The sequence below is a fragment of the Psammomys obesus genome, unplaced genomic scaffold (assembly GCF_907164565.1).
Source record: "Psammomys obesus unplaced genomic scaffold, mPsaObe1.curated_primary_1811, whole genome shotgun sequence".
NCBI classification, from domain to species: Eukaryota; Metazoa; Chordata; class Mammalia; order Rodentia; family Muridae; genus Psammomys; species Psammomys obesus.
Window position 1 is genome coordinate 11139999 of NW_026596234.1, and position 16871 is coordinate 11156869.

General features: G+C 45.5%; 2 protein-coding genes across 4 annotated transcripts in view; both read right to left on the reverse strand.

The window, feature by feature from the left end:
• Cse1l (chromosome segregation 1 like) overlaps window positions 1–4561 on the reverse strand; it is a 39389-nt gene extending 34828 nt beyond the window's left edge. The window contains exon 1 of one of the 3 annotated variants that reach the window (XM_055596136.1): window positions 4439–4561. The gene's annotated coding sequence lies outside the window, so the exon portion shown is untranslated. Of the gene's footprint in view, window positions 1–1905; window positions 1996–3968; window positions 4122–4438 lie in introns of those variants that run through there. The other 2 variants (XM_055596137.1, XM_055596138.1) reach the window with 2 other exon arrangements.
• Window positions 4562–13230: 8669 nt separating this feature from the next.
• Window positions 13231–16871, reverse strand: part of Arfgef2 (ADP ribosylation factor guanine nucleotide exchange factor 2) — an 88452-nt gene continuing 84811 nt past the window's right edge. The window contains exon 39 of the mRNA XM_055595963.1: window positions 13231–16668. Within this exon, the coding sequence (XP_055451938.1) occupies window positions 16492–16668 (177 nt within the window). The 3' untranslated portion in view covers window positions 13231–16491. The remainder of the gene's footprint in view (window positions 16669–16871) is intronic.

Here is a 16871-nt window from a genome sequence, read left to right on the forward strand (position 1 = left end):
TTCTGAAAAATATGTCTTCGAAGTAAAAAGAATGTCAAAGGAATCTACAGACAGCAGCTAACAGCTAGAAAAGTAAGATGAAGATTACTGGAATATTGAAGTCACCTATGATCTCTTAGGATCTCGGTGAATATGAAGAATTAGGACTCATCTCCCAGTGGAAATACTCTGAAGAGATGAATATGAACTAGAGAGACACAGATCAATTGGTTCCTCAGAACCAAGCTGTTTCAGAATTTAAATGTATAAATAGTGAGCCATTCAAGAGAAACTTTCACAGTGTAGGCCTGGATGTCCTGGAACTTACTATGTAGACCTGGCAGCTCATAGAGATCCACCTGCCTCTGCCTTAGTGCTGGGACTAATGGTGTCACCACACCCAGCTCACTAGAGATTTTTAAAGCAGACAATCTGGAACTTTGATTTGCAGAACAGAGGTAAAGAGAATAGAGCATTCGACACTGTTTTACTTAAATGGAAAGGGCTAATTTGTACGACCCAACCATACTGGGTGATTTATATGCTTTCTCATTTCAAACAACAGTAGGGAAGGAAACTCAGAGTGACTAACCTAAGTGCCCAAGTTGATAGACAGGCCTGCTTCAAATTTGCCTGATTCATAACATTTCTTCCGCTCTCTAGGGCAGCCTCTAAGTGGAAATGACTAGGCTAAACTAAGAACACAATTGGAAGCCCAGTGTTAAAAGAAGGAAGCTTGGAAGCCAGGTTTTGAAAAGGAGCAGCAGTCAAAGAAGACATGGACAGCATTCTCCTAAAGCATGAAAAAGACCTTTTCACTGATGTTTTGTTTTGTTGAACCAAGGTTTCGTATTGGCTTTGAACTGGGAAAGCTGTCTAAATGCTAGAATTACAAGCATATACTACCATACCCTGCTAAGCTTTCATCTTGATACACACTCAGAAAAAAACAAAAAAGATTAGGCCTCCTCTCTAATACTGTGCTTGTTTATGGCACTTCCCAACAGCCAAAAACCATGACCTTCAAAACAAAATGTGCTATCTGTAGTCTCCTTTCTGTAGTCCTTTCCCTTAGCTATTGTTTGGTTGTTTTTTTGTTTGTTTGTTTGTTTTTGTTTTCTGAGACAGGGCTTCTCTGTGTACTCATGCTGGAACTCCCTTGTAAACTAGGCTGGCCTCACAAAGATCAACCTGCTTCTGCCTCCTGAGTGCTGGAATTAAAGGTATGCACCACCACTACCAGTTAAGGTTTTATCACAAGGGAAGTCAACACTGAGCTTGAGGATGGGTGGCCATACCTCACCTGGGACACAGGTTATGACCCACAATTTGGTAACACAACATTGGGATCACTTGTTTCCTACTCACAATGCTGAGTTTATAGGCATTTTAGAACCTATCTGACTTTTACATAAGTGCTGAGGATTTCACCAGCCCCCTCAAAAGCTCATCTTGGGGGTGGGGAGTTGGTTCAACAGTAAGAGCATGTGCTGTATGCTCTATTATGCTCTCTATTGCTGTGATAAATACCATGCTCAAAAAAGCAAGCCAGGGGAGAAAAAAAGGGTTTATTTCATCCCCAGTGTAGTCCATGAAGAAGGGTAGTCAGGGCAAGAACTCAAAACAAGAATGTGGAAGCAAGAAGTGAAGCAGAGGAGTGTTTATTGGCTTGCTCAGCTCAGCTTTCTTACACCAACCACCCAGGACCACTAAGCCAGAGTGGCACCACCAAAAGTGGGTTAGGCCCTCTAATAGTAATCATTAATCAAAAAAATAATACAGCCAGTGACTTTCTTACAGGCAACCTGATGGAGACAATCCTTCAATTAAGGTTTCCTAATCCCGAGGACGCTTGCTTCGTCAAAGAACAAACTGCTCTAAGAGGATGACCTTAGCTCAGCTCTCAGTGCCCACACTGCAACTCACAACTATCTGCAGCTCCAGGTCCAGGGAATGTGATGTCCTCTTCTGGTTTCCTTAGGCACCAGGGCACACATCTGGTGCACATACAAATATACAGGTAGGTGACCACTCATACACACAAAAAAAGAACACCTTTTTAAAAAAAAGTCTTGAATGAGTAGCTGAAAGTCAAACCTCCTCCTACAGGCCTTCAGTTAAAGAAGGTTTTGGGAATTAACACTTTTGTTTCCCAAGGCCATCTCACAAACATACATGATAAAATGACCCAAGACGTTTGTCTTTTTCTTAAGATATCTCTACTGCACTAAGAGAAGCATTTCTGAGGCCTTCCTTATATCTGGGGAGAGGGAAATAAATCCAGTAAGTGAAAGCTGATAATACATATTAACAGTGTAACTTAGCACCTACACTCACTTTAATTTTTTTTTTAAACAAATCTATGTGTATATGTGTATCTCTCTGTATGTTTCTGCCTGTATATGTGTACAGGTGAGTGCAGGTGCCCAAAGAAGCCAAGGCCATCAGATCCCCTGCAGCTAAAGGTATAAGCAATTCTGGGCAACCTGTAGATATTGGAAACCTACTTCAGGTCCTCTGCAAGAGCAATACATGCTCTTGCATCTCTCCTGTCCCCCAAAATTTTACTATATGCATTTATTGTGTGTACACACCACAGCCTATGTGTGGAAGTTAGAAGACAACATACAGGAGTCAGTTCTCACGTGGATCCCAGGGAAAACAACCAGGTGGTCAGGCTAGGTAAGGGTTGCTTATCCTCAGTCCATCTTGTCTACCCTACCCTTGGCTTTTTTAAAAGAGTTATTATGAACACTTCAAGAGAAGTTGGGCAGTAACTTGAGTGCCTCCTGCCTGCCTCTGTTTCCTAATCACAGTAATCTACCATTTTGTATCAAATTCAAACTCCTTACACTACTCTCAAAGCCCTGTACGATCTCTCCACACAGCTTAACTGAATTTTCCTAAAACACCCCAATATTTCAAGTTAGTTTCTGTTCTTGAAATTTTGCATTCTATTTCCTCTGCCTCACTTTTCCCTGGATAGTCTCTGGTCAAATGCCACCTCTTCAAAGAAACTGTCTTCATCTGTCAGGTGCCACTATCTGAAAATCTAATTCATTTGTGTTCTTCCCCCAACTAGAATAGAAGCTCCCCACTGAGAGAGTGTGTCCATTTTTGTTTCTTCACTATATTCCTAAGGATTAAGAAGAATGAAGTTATTAAACAAATAAAGCAACAAATCAATTCCACAATTAGAGTACTGCTCTCTCACCCAAATCCCAACTAGAAATCAATGCAGCCAGAGGGGAGAAAAATTCCTTTGAACAGATTAAACGGTGAAAGAGAGTTGAGTGCGGTAGCCTCCACTTGTATAAAGACAAGTATGGGGCCAGCTTGGGCTATGTAAGACCCTTTATCCAAAACTTAAAACAAGGCCTTCCATGTCTTCACGACTCGCACACTTGGAACACAGCAATAATAAAGAGGTTATCCTCGAAGAACTCACATCAGAGCCAATGAGAAACAAGCATGTTAAGAATCACATATAAAGTCAGAGCTATGGAGCAAATAAAACTGGCTGATGTGAACCGAAGTGAGAACTGCTAAGAGGGGAACCCGACAGGCAGGGTGGCCAGGCTAACATCACGAAAGGCGTGGCCTCCATGCAGGACCGGAGCGTGGCCACCTGAGAGCAGGCGAGGCTACTGTGCTGCGGGGAGACGGATGGCAGACAGACAACAGCTCAGGCGAGCCCTCTGGGAAGCAGGGCCAACAACCAGCAGAACCTTAAAAGCCACTGAACCAAGCACGCAAATGAAGAGAGAGTAAAATGCCATCCATCTCGGTGCTTCGAAGAGATTGCTCAGGCTGTGCGAGAACACGGGTTCCACCGCCAGATTCAGATTATTAAGAAATCAGAAATTTCGTGGACAGGCAACGATTGGCTCTGAATTACACCCCTCGGGGGAGACCAAGTGTGCAAGGAGCAAAATGATCCAACTCGAAAGCCCGTGCGCCCCAGAAAGGGTAACCCCATTTGACTGTACGTTGGTTAGGTCCTGGCACGAACGACTCAGCCAGGTGAGACCCCGAGGCCCAAGTCCACCGTACTGGAGGCCGAAGCCCCGCGAAGCCAGAGTGGGGGAGCCCCGGCCTCCTTCCGAACCAGGGACGAGACCCGCTCCGCCAGCTCAGGCCTCAGCGCCGAACACCGCTCCCGCTGCGGGCCCCGGCGCGCTGAGAACGGACGCGCGGGCGCGACCAATCAGCGAACGCCTCCGGAGTGAAGGGCGGCGGCGCGGCCAATCAGCGCGGCGCTGGAGGGGAAAGGGCGGGAGCTCGGGAAGCTCGCGTGAGGCCGAGCCTCGAGCTTCCCGGAGCGGTCAGGCCCGGCCCTGCGGCGGCGTGCGGGGGAGCCCCGGTGCGCGGCCTCGGGCGGAGGCCGGGACCCACCTCCCAGCGGTCGTCCCCTCCTCGGCCGCGTCCCGACAGCCACTTTGCCCGCTCCATGCCTTACCTCTTGGGGACAGCGAGACCGAGGAGTGAATCCCGAGCGAGGGCTGCAGCCGACACTACCCACTCCGGCCGCTGCTCCGCCTCACATTCAAACCCTGGCAAAATGGCGCGGCGGCGAAGATGGTGGTCACGGCGCATGTGCGCGTGAGGCCGAGACGCGGGGAGGGGCCAGGAGTGCTTTTGGCACCACCCCGGATGGGCGAGCCAATCGGACCCCCCCCCCTTCTGTTCTGCAGTGACGTCACAAGAGACTATGCCCTCTGACGCAGGCTCCTGTTTCGGGTTTCTTTCCTCAGACCCTGTCAGGTTCTGCTTGTGGCTCCTGGTGGTTCTTAACTGTTGGTGGGCTGTGCTCGTTCACGTAAAGCGTCTCTTCTAGGACAAGCAGAATAAATGAATGAGTAAGGAGTTCAAGCTGGGGGATCGATCCCTTTGTTAAGGAATAGCCGCTCAAGCAAGAAGGCATGAGTTCGAATGCCCAGCCTGGGTTGTGGCCGAGGACTGTAACTCCATATCTGAGGAGGCAGATAAAGATCTCTGCGGCATACTGGCCAGCCAGGATAGCTAATTGGTGAGCTCCTGGTTCCATGACAGATCCTGCCTTAAAAACTGAAACTTAAAACTAAACTAAAAACTTACACACACACACACACCATTTTAGAAGCCTAAAAGGATTAGAGAAACTGGACGTGATGGCACATGCTTGTTATCTCTTGGCACTTAGGATGCAGATGCAAGAGAATCGCCATTTATTGGAACCCAACATGAGTTAGAGGCCAGGCATAACTAGACAGTGAGATCCTTTCTCAAAAAAGTTTTTTTTTTCAGATGATGTAATTGGTGACAACTTGAAGGTAACTGGAATGAACGGGAAAGGCCCCTGAACAAGAGAAAATTTACCTTTTCAAAAGCCAGGAGACATTCTTATGACTATCAGCCTGGCAAGTGCCAAGAGGAGAATAGTGAAGGCTTGGCAGCCAGTTTGAGCTAGACTGAGGACTAGTGAGATGTAATAAGAAAAGATGAGGATCTAAAGAGGGAGGCCTCGGTGGCCAGCCCAGCTTGCCTTCTCTGTTCCCCCCAGCTCTGAGCTTATCCCACTTCACAGCATTGATATTTGTTCCTACCTCTGCCTGGATCCAAGAGTGGCTGGCTCCCTTTGCATTTTGGTTGCAGAGCAATGACATCTTCCCAGGGCCGCTTTACCACTCTCTGAAATTGCCCACTCCATCTTGATCCAACAGCACACCGTTTAGCCAGTACTTTTACAGGCTGCCCAACTTGACATGAATTCCGGGGAACAAACACCTATTTTTATAATAGATGTTTCATGGGAACGCTCACCCTAAAAAGCATGCATTATTTATGTTAGGTTCTCATTAAACTAGGCATTCTGTATCTTATCTAGCTGGTTTGGTATTGTATCATTCCGAGTTAAAATGTTTTTAAGCATTTGTTTATTTATGTAATGGGAAGGGTACATGGCTGCCATAGTGTTTGAGTGAGGACAGAGTTCAACTTGTGAAAGTCAGTTCTGTCCAGCTTGTGGGTTCCAGGGATTGAAGTCAGGTCCTCAGTCTTAGCAGCAAGTGCTTCTACACTCAAAACTAGCCCTCATGTTTTCTGCATGGCATAAGTCTCTTCAATTAATTATCACCCATCAGGAGCCCAAGGACTCTTATGAAAGGAGTTAGGGATTACTGCTCTGTTTATAGATGTGCCTCCAGCACTTTAACATCCTAGATTCTCAATAAAGCTGTGCTGGGTATTGTGTTTAAAGGTTTATTTTTTATTTTATTTTCTGTGTGCCATGTGCATGCAGTGCTCAAAGATAGCATTGGTTGCCCCTGGAACTGGAGGTCACAGAGGGTTTTGAGACACTATGTGGGAGCTGGGGACTGAACCTGGGCCTCTGGAAGAGCAGCCACTGTGTTTAACCACTGAGCATCTCTCCTGCCCCTCTGTTGGGTTTCCACACAGGAATGGGTGAAATGCCATGTATTTACTGTTGCAGCAGCAATGATCATCTTACACTTCATTTTTCTTCCTCCTGCTGGAGATTGAACTCAGTGCCTCAGGCGTGCTAGGCAAGCACTCCAGCACTGAGCATGTACACCACCAGCCCACATGCAATTATTTTACTTATACTAATCTGCTTGTCTGAAAGAAACATTTTCCTCTACCCTTGGGAAGTATAAAGTTAATGATTCAGTGACAAAGCACTGCTTGGCCAACCAAGGCCCTGGATTTTGTTAGAAATAAGTTCAAGATTCTAAAGAGACCTCTACTCCAGTTAAAATGTGTCAACAAGGCAAGACTTTACTTTGATCTAGACCCTAGACTCTAGACCAGTGGTTCTCAACCTTCCTAATGCTGCTACCCTTTCATACAGTTCCTCAGGTTGTGGTGACCCAAACATGAAATTATTTTTGTTGCTACTTCCTAACTGTAATTTTGCTACTGTTAGTAATCACTCTAAGTATCTGTGTTCTGACAGCTTTAGGTGACCCTTGTGAAAGGGTCCTTTGAGGACCTGGCCCCACCCTCAGGTTGAGAACCACTTTTCTAGACTCTAGATTCTAGAGTATGTTGCTAACAAAAATGGAAGAGCATTATTCTAATGTAGGAGGTGATTGTGTCTTTTCCTCATTGGCTGGTGTCTGACCTCACACTTTATCGATTGGCTAGTTTAAAAAGGAAATTTAAAGAGGAAATGAAGGTGGCACATGCTTTTAATCCTTGTCAAGGCTAGCCTCGTCTATAGAGCAAATTCCAGGACAGCCAGAGCTACACAGAGAACCTGTCTCAAAATCAAAACAAAACAGAAGGGAATGAAGGAGAAAGGAGGGGTTGGGCAGTTAAATCATTTAAGTTTCAAGAAAGCAGCAGGGTCTTTGCATAAATAAAGGTTTTATAGGGTAGGAGGATTTACAAGGTTGGGGCTTAAAAAGATTTGAATTTCTTGTCATGAAGACAAGTTTTAGTGTGTGATAAAAAAGACTCTCAATGTTTCTTACAGTTTGATGCCCAGTCCCAGTATCACATATAACACACACACCACACACTATACACACAGTAAATATATACACACACATACGACAAACATGCATACACACACACACACACACATACAGCATACACACACCACACATGTACATACCACATATACACACATACCACATACCCTGGATGCAGGCTGGTACCCTGCATCTGTGTAACATCGGTCTAATATCTCTGCAGCATTGGTAGAAAGCCGGTAAGCTGAGCAGAGACAATTGGGTCTGTTTGAGGATAACCACCCCCAAAGCACAGCATGTCTTTCTGTAGTAACAGAAGAACCACGGATGTGGGCACCGTAGGAAGGCTGATCTACATGGTGCTCGGAGAAGCCTAATGAGAACCTCTGCCTATACTTAGCATTGGCTACACCGGCTGATTGTATTAAAAACACAGTAACAGCAGAATTTCAGGGATTCATTCATAAGGTTTTCTTTGTTTCCTGCTGTTCAGGCTCCACCTGCTATCAGCCTGCTACCTCAACTGGTAGATCCCAAGAGGGTAATCCAGGTGAGGAATGGCCAGAGGTGAAAGAGACCTCAGGGGGCTGTGTGACCAGAAACACTCTTGAGAGATAGCTTCAGTGAGACAGCTCATTTAATGAGGAACCAAGGCGACTTAAACCTTTGGGGAGCAGGTAGAGGCTTCCCAGGTGAGCATACATCATTGGGCAGGGCTAAAGTGCTGGGAATGCCTCATTTGCATGAGGAGGAATTCCAGGTGCTGCTGGACATGACCTTAAAAGGGGAGAGGAGGTTTAACCTGGCTACCAGGGTATATGAAATAACTTTCCTATTCCTAGAAACTGGGTATAAACCAAAAAACAAAAACAAAACCAAACCAAAAACTTTTGGGAGCAAAGTGATAGAAGAGGGGAGTGTAGCAGCTGAAATAAATTTTTGGCTGTCATATTGAGAAAAAAAAATTCATTTCTTTACCTCTGCCCTTTCCTCTCCAGCATTTGAAATCAAACTTGTCATTTCTAACTTTCAAGCCCCATGTTGACCACTTGTAGCTGGTCTTTGCTACTTTGTGGGTTCTTCTTTTTTCCATCCTTTATTGTTCTCCCCAGAGAGAAAGGATAAAAGAGAGAGAGAGAGACAGTCAGACGGAGAGGATCCTTGAATCTAATTTCTTCTTGTTTTTTGAGCTTGACTACTAACTGCAACCAACCCCACTGAACGACCAACAACCACCAGCCTCACCTATCTATATACTCCCTGAAAAGTTCCCAGAATTCCAAGTGTTACACAATCGCAGAACCTACCAGCAGCTGGCAAAACAACGCCTCAGCTAGAGCACGAGGCAAATCACAGTCAGCTGCTGTGGACAGTCCGAAACAGCAGCCCCATATCCCCACACCTGGGATTAAAACGAGAGCATAGTCTTATATTTCTGTGTTTTTTAAACCAGAATTTCAGATTTGTTACTAAATGTGGACATATCTGCTTTGTACTTGCAGTGAACAAGCCTTCTTTTGGCCCAAAAAAGATGAAAAGGGTGAGATGAAAAGTGGTCATAGCTAAAATCAAGTAGAGTCCCATTGGGCTTTGTTGTTTGTTTGTTTGTTTTTAAATATCTCTCTGCTGGGCTAGAGAGATAGCTCAGCAGTTAAATTCTGTCCCTGCTTTTGGAGAATACCAGGTTCAGATCCCAGCACCCACATGGTAGTTGACAAGTGTAACTCCATTTCGGGGAGGTCTGACACCCTCGTCTGGCCTCTGCAGGCGCTGCACGCATGTGATGCACATAAATGTAGTCAGGCAAAGCGCCCATTCACATCAAATAAGGACAAACCTTTTAAGAACTGAGGCAGCTTTAGTTCTGAGTACAACCATGTGATGGAAAACCCCACAGCTCAGCACTGAATGCGAGCTGCATAGGAGACAACAGTGTATCCTCTGACTCCTTTTAGTTGGATTTTGGTTTGGTTTTGAGACAGTGTCTCACTCTGTAGACCAGAGTGATCTAGAACTCCTAATGTAGCCCCCAGGCTGGCCTTAAACTTGCAGTAGCTCTCCTGTCTCAGGTTCTTAAGTGCTGGGCTTTCAGGCCTAGACTTTAGTCCCTGAGCGGCTCAATCAGAGCTGCCTGCCTGTCTGCCGCTGCTGCTGCCCCGGCCCCCAGAGCTGTCAGAGCCCCTCTTTCCAGGCCCAGGCTGTGCCACAGCTGCAGGAGCAATCAAAACGGCAGCTACTGTCAAATGGCAGCTTCGGTCAGAACACCAATGCCTTTTCAGGGAGAGCTGACCGTGGTGAAAACACCTCTCCTGCTTCAGCCTACTGCTGTCACAGGAGCTGTCCTTCAGTGGCTGTCAGCTATTCACGTTGCAGGGAAAGGCTTCTTCCTTGCTGTGGACTCCCTTGGTAAACTTTGTAAACACTCAAGGCAGGGAAGTGGCCAGACCCCTGCCTGAGGTGCCCCCGAAGCCAGGCCCCTCCCCCAGACCTCTCTAACTGTCATAACAGCGTTTCCTGCCTTTGGAACAGTCACCAAGGTCATCTCCAGCCCTTCAATAGGATCCAGCCTAGATTATGCTAATTTTAGGTGGAGTCTGAATCAAAACCCCACCAATCCCTGAGCAGGAAAGCCCACTAACCCCTGAGCTCCCAGGCTTAGGATTTGAAATCCCACCAACCCTCACTCTGGCTATCTCTGCCCTCAAATATTCTGCCCCCTAAGAAATCCTATATTAAGGCTGTGTCTGCTCAGGTCTCTGCTACCATCACCCAGGAGCAGAGGTGGGCATTCCTAGATTCATCCCTCCAATAAATCTCTTTTATGACATTTGTCACCTGATGTGACTCATTGGAAGAAGCCAAGAAGCAATGAAGAGAAGGGAAGAAGCCAAGAGGTGAAGCAGGGCTGAGCAGCTCCTTGGCTTGGCTGGGGATACCTCCCCTGGGAGCTGCAACTACTCTGCTGAAGAGGCCATCCCTCAGAGCTAGCTGTGTGGTTCCTGAGTTCCCATGTCTCAGGATGTCTTTCCGTAGGGACACTGTCCCACCTCAGAGCTATGTGACCCCTGGGCCCCTGAGTTCCAGGTTAGCCTTCCACTGGGACACTGTCCCACCTCAGAGCTGTGTGGTTCCTGGGCTTCTGAGTCCCAGGACACCCTTCCCTCCGAGCAGGAAGGCCAACATGAGTTTTTGAGGTCAGTTCTCATGATTGGCCTGGAACTTGCTGTGTAAGCAGTCTGGCCTTGAACTCCTGATCCTCCTGCTCCATCTACCAAGTGCTGGGACTATAGACCTGAGCTGAACTTTTCTGTTCCTTTATTTTAAAAAAAAAAAAAAATGAAAATTTGGGGCTAGTTAGCTAATGGCACATGTCACCAAGCCTAACAACTGGAGTTTGATGTCCAGGTGTCCAAGTTTCCAAATAATTGACACAGACAACAAGCTTTACAGCACTGTAACTGGGCAGATAGTCATCTGTTCTAACGCAGTTACTCAAGTCTGTAACAAGTCCCAGCCATGCGCCCTTCTGCCTGCCTGCCATCTCAGTTTTGCCTTGGCCTTCTGTTAACTCTGTCTTCCTAACAAACTCCTCCCCTCTCTCTGAGACCCCACCCCCCCAGACTGGATACGGAAGTCCTGCCTCCTCACCTCTCTGCCCAGTTACTGGCTCTTCAGGTTTTTATTAACCAATCAGAGATAATTTGGGACCATCCTTTACACAACATTGATACAGGCGATTGATCAATAATCATCACAATGCCCATGTCTGGACTGCAACAGAGATCAACATCTGAATACACAGTGCACAAGACCATCCCCCAACACCCAGGATCCACATGATTGAAGAAGGCTGATTCTTCCAAGCTGTTCTGTCACCTCCATATGTGTGCCATAGCATGTTCAGTTGTGTACACACATAAAAAGTCTAATTAAAAAATTTTGAGGGCCAGGCATGGTGGTGCACGCCTTTAATCCAGCACTTGGGAGGCAGAGGCAGGTGGATATCTGTGAGTTCAAGGCCAGCCTGGTCTACAGTGAGTTCCAGGGTTACACACAGAGAAACCCTGTCTCAAAAAACCAACCAACCAACCAACCAATAAACAAACAAAAAAACAAAAACAAAACCAAAAAGCAGTTATTTGAAATCAGTTTAACTGCTGCAGATGTAGTTCTGTTGGTAGAATCCTGTCTAGCATACACTAACCTCTGGGTTTCATTCCCAGCACCCCATAAAACCAGGTCCTGTGATGAATTCCTGTAGTTCTGAACTTGGAAGCTAGAGGTAGGTACAGGAATTGCTGAGTTCAAAGCCAGCCTGGTTTACAGACTAAGACCCTGTCACAACCAGCCAACCAAATACCTGGAGTAGCTGTGGTGGCAGACTTAGGTATTTTTTGGTTTTTGTAGTGATAGAGAGTAAACACAGGACCTCAATGCATGCTAAGCATGTGCTCTACTGTTGAGTTACATATACCCCTCAGGCCCACCATGCTTTTCATGTCACCCTTCCCAACACCATCATTCCCACAGTCTCATTCCCACAGGTGATGCTGCCTGAGAGCAGCCCCGCCCTTAGGGGGCTTCACTCCTACCTTCTAGTTTCTCCCTCCCCTCAGGCAATGTAGGTTAGCTCATCCAGAGTGTGGCTCATCTGAGGCCCCCCTGAAGTCACATGGGTTTTGTGACGACCTCTTGCACAGCCACTTCTAGGGAGTACGTGCTAGGATAGAGAGGAGCAGCTTGCAGTAGATGTGAAAAGGTTACACACAGATGTGAAGAGGGACCCACACTCAGCTTTGCATACACACTGAAGCTTGAGGTAGAAACAATGAGGCCATAGGCCAATCCTCCCACGCTGCCATGTGTTGTTGTGCAGCTTGGTGGAGCCAGAACATTCTCTTGATTTTGCTGTTATAGCTCATTGGAAGTGTTTGGCTAGCAGGTGTGAAATCTTGAATTCAATCCCTAGTACTGCATAAAAACCAGTGCAGTGCACCCCTCCTAACGGAGGTACTGGGTATGTGGGGGCAGGAAAATGAGAAGTTCAAGGTCATCTTCTGATACAAAGCAAGTTCAAGGCAAACCTGGGAAATATGAATCACCTCAAAACCATCATATACTCATAAGGGTCATCAGTTCCATCAACTCCATCCAGCACCAGGGACCATCATGGAGGAGAGGGCAGAAAGGACATAAGAGCTAGAGAAGGGGAGTGTTGAGTAATGCTATCTCCTGGGCATGGCATGGCTGCTGCACTCTTGAACTCACAGCAACTGTGCAATAAGCAGGAGGATAGTGTGATTATCAAATTACCCCAACAATGGGCCCCAACAAATTAGAATCAGGAATCTCATGCTGGGAAAAGAAAATGCCTTAAAGCCTAAGCCTAAAAGCCTAAACCATCCAGAGGGAGCCTTCTTTCCCCTGCCAGGCTTGTCAGACTACCTTGCAAGGGAGTGGGACTGAGACAATGATGGGTCAGTGAGTGCTGTTATGCATATTTCTTGCTTTCTACTTTAATTTTTATTTTATTATTGTGTGCGTGTGTGGAGCACCAAGTGTGGAGGCCAGAGGAACCTTTGTGGACTGGGTTCTCTGTCTCTACCTTAATGTGGATCCCAGGGGTCAGACTCAGGAAGCCAGGCTTACAGGGCAAGCACTTTTACCTAAGCCATCTTCTCTGCCTGGAGCCAAATCCTACTCCCAATTGAAAATTTGTAACTCAAACTAGCCCAACCTATAGCTTGATAGAATATAAACTGACATTAGGAGCAGCTTTACTTTTTAAAACTTTATTCATTTTCCACTTGATCAAAGCATTGGGGTATTTAACAGTATTATACATAATATTTGTACATAGAAAACTTTACATAGCATTTCATATTATATAATTCTGCTTTATTCTTTCAAAAATGTTTACATCCATTGGGCAAGGAATGCTTTTCATTAAATTACCAATAGTAAATGCACTTAATCATTGTGTATAGATGAAATCAAAGTAGCTAGTAAATAACCTTTAGACATTTTAAAGAGCAAAAACATAAATTTTGCACATAAAGAGATGTCTGATGCAAATATGCAAGGTACATTTTTTAAAAATTAGGAATACTGAGAAAAACCATACATTTGATGAGTGTCATTTTCTGAGAGCAAGGCTTTCCAGATAGACTCATTTTTTATGATGCTCAGCTTGGGGTTTTTTTGTTTTTTTTTCTCCCCCCCCAAAAAAAACAAAGTTGATGGCAGCACAACTCCAGGTTGCACGCAAGCTCCAGTTGTGTCTACCTTACCACAAACAGTGAAGCAGAGTTCAGAAGGATCCAGTGCCTACAGCAACCAGTATCCATTAGCACTGTAATAACAGACACCTGAGTGGGGCGGCCACGCCTACATGTGTCAGCACGTTCTTTTAATAGCTAGAAAGACAACTAAATATACAGTCATAATCACAAAAGAACAAGAAAAAATGTTTAGTTTTTTTTTTGAGGGGGTTGTCTTTATAGATTTTCTGAATTTTGTACAAAAGTCACCTGTTGGAGGAAAGGGTTGTGTTTCCAGATATTACTATACAATTTCATAATGTCTGTGTTCTTTGGTTGTACACGAGGGAAGATGTGTTTGATTCTGAAGGTACACATCAGAAATCACATATCCCATTCACTGTGTGTTGCTCAGATGCCAAAGCTGGTGATATCCTTAAAAGACAAAAACAAAACTGCTCAGAACAGCAGCTTGGGAACAGAAACTTCTTTAGAGAACCCAGCACATACAGCCAACACTTAAAAGCATTCTGATAAAGAAATAAGGCCTTGGAAGATGCTACACCCTGCCTCCTCGTGGGCAGTGTACACGAGGATACACAGCTGGACCTGCTCTGCACTGGTGTCTGGTGGCCTCAAGCCACACATGCCAATGACAAAGAACAAAGAGACTTGTTCACCACAAAGAATTTATACCAAATGGCTTGTTTCTGGAGGTCAGGGATGCCACTGGCCACTGACAAGAAAAATTACCCTGAATGGTTTGACGTCGTTTTTCAAAGTTCTATTGCTGTACAATTCAAATGCATCATTCAGAAAAGTCAATCATTTACACAACAAAACAATAAAGAAATTCAAGGCCGAGTATCTCAGCAAGTAAGAAAACACACTGACACAATCCTTACCCTGTTAGGGGCAAAACATTAGAGGCAGCAGGGGACACTGAGGGAGCTAAGCTATTGTAGATGAGTGGGATGTTGCAAGACACAGGACGGAAGGCCACCAGTCAGGGACACAGCTTAGGCCGGATGTGCCCAATGAACAGCATGTCTGGTATCATACCGTAAGGACTGCTGATGGCTGAGAGCCTGCTGAGCGGCAACCCGGGGAGGACCTCTCAGCACAGGTGGGTAGGCAGCGAAAAGAAGGAACGGATGGGGCCCACTCTAACACAGCCCTTCCTCTAAGGAACACAGCCCTCTCCACTGCTGTGTTAGCAAGAACCTCAACCTGCTTTTTTTTTTTTTTTTTTTTTTTTTCCCTTTGGAAGATAAATTAAAATACTTTTTGGGAAAGAAAAGCATAAATACAAGTGCTTCTGGCAAACTGAGCACGTGGCAGGGTATCAAAAACGAGAGAAAACAGCAAAAGCACCAGGAACCCCTAGAAAGAAAAAAGGTCCAGTTCCACAGACACATTCCAAAGGATGACTGACTTCTAAGGCACCAGAGTCGACATCAGTACAACCCCAATTCGTAGGACAGATGTAGGCAGAAGTCTGAATGTTTCCAATGTGTTTCATAACATGTTAGCCACTCAGTGCTGCTCCAGGTGAGCGGTGAGGGCAGACAGGAAGCCCTGAGTTTTCTTCCTCATGGGCTCTGGATTAAGCCTCTAGCCTGGCTGCTGTGGGTGTTGGGAGCACTCAGAATTTGCTCTACTGTGGTTCTGGGCACAGCACTTTTACCAACATATGGATCCCAGAATCTAATCTTGCCAAAGAATCCACCCCCCGGCTCAAGTTAACCGAAGCTCTTGGTGCCACCCCTGCCACTGTCACAGTCCAGCTGTGCTGGCCCCACAGAGGCTCTAGTTCCACTCATGATATGTGACTGAGGAGGGTATGCTAAGTTACTGTCCCTCCCTCTGACAATCCCTTTAATAGGGAATGCAAAGCAGCCAGGTAAAAACTAAAAAGGTTTACTCAAAGATAAACCGACTCTGGGTCAATTATTCATTTTCATTACTATTTAATATTCTAGATTTCAGACAAAGATACACAATGCATTTTGGAAAATTTGATGGAACGCCCACCCACAAATACTTCAAGGAGGGCTAATACCTTTACCATTAGAATATTTTTTCCTACAGACTTTGTCTTCCCAAGTTACTAAATCAGGGAGCCATAAGGCATGAGGCACTACATTTTCTTTAAACCTTGCAAGCTCTTAAGTCTACTAAACTGCCTTAAATCAAATCTTCAGTAATATATCTTTGTAAATTACTTTAGAAAATCACTCAAACAATAACAAAACAAAACATAAGAAACACCCCTCTTTTCCTACAATTTTTAATCTAACTAGGCTGACCCAAAAATGACACAAACATTCAAACTTCTCTACCACATTCAAACAACAAAGCACCCGGTGTACTTCGGTGGCAGTTAGCCGTTACAAGGAATTTTATTAACATACTCTCTAACAAACACAAACCTATACAGCAACGTTCATTATTTCCAAGGAGAGTGACTTCCGACAATTTATCACCAGTCTTGGAGCTCTTCGAGGAAATGGTGGCATTCACAACAACAGACCTGACAGTTCAGTCAGTAAAATGGAATGAGAGATGGGACGGGCTCCCCACCCAAAGAGTTACTGGTGTGCAACGGTTTACTGAGGCAGCACAGGCCTCCACTGGGACTGTGGTGAGGCCAGTGCACAGGCCACTGCTATCCAGAGCTGAGCCCCAACATGATCGATGGGTGGCTCCTCGGTTGTCAGCTGGGACGGCATGACGGATAATCTACAGAACCACAGCAGTGGCCATGGGAGCCAGTGCTACCATGTCAATGACAGTGCTGCTGGAATTTGCGATGGCTCTTCTGGAATCCATATCTTATATACCAGGCCTATCCGCAGGAAGAATTTTCGCAGAACTGCTCGGAGCTCAGGGATCAGGTCAAACTGCATAATTTCACACAAGTAGGGGTAGTACATTGAAGCATGTGCTTTGAACTTGCAGGGGGGGAAAGCAGAAAACCAAGTTAGACAAACAATTTTTATTTGCATCAGTTTCTCAAAGGCATTCATCTCAACCTAAACCATGATATGCTACAAAACTGCTGCTGCCTTTTCTTACTACTAAAACTTGTTGCAGTTAATACTTTAGCTGGATGATGTGGTATATGACTAAACAGGAAGATTACAAGTTCCTGGCC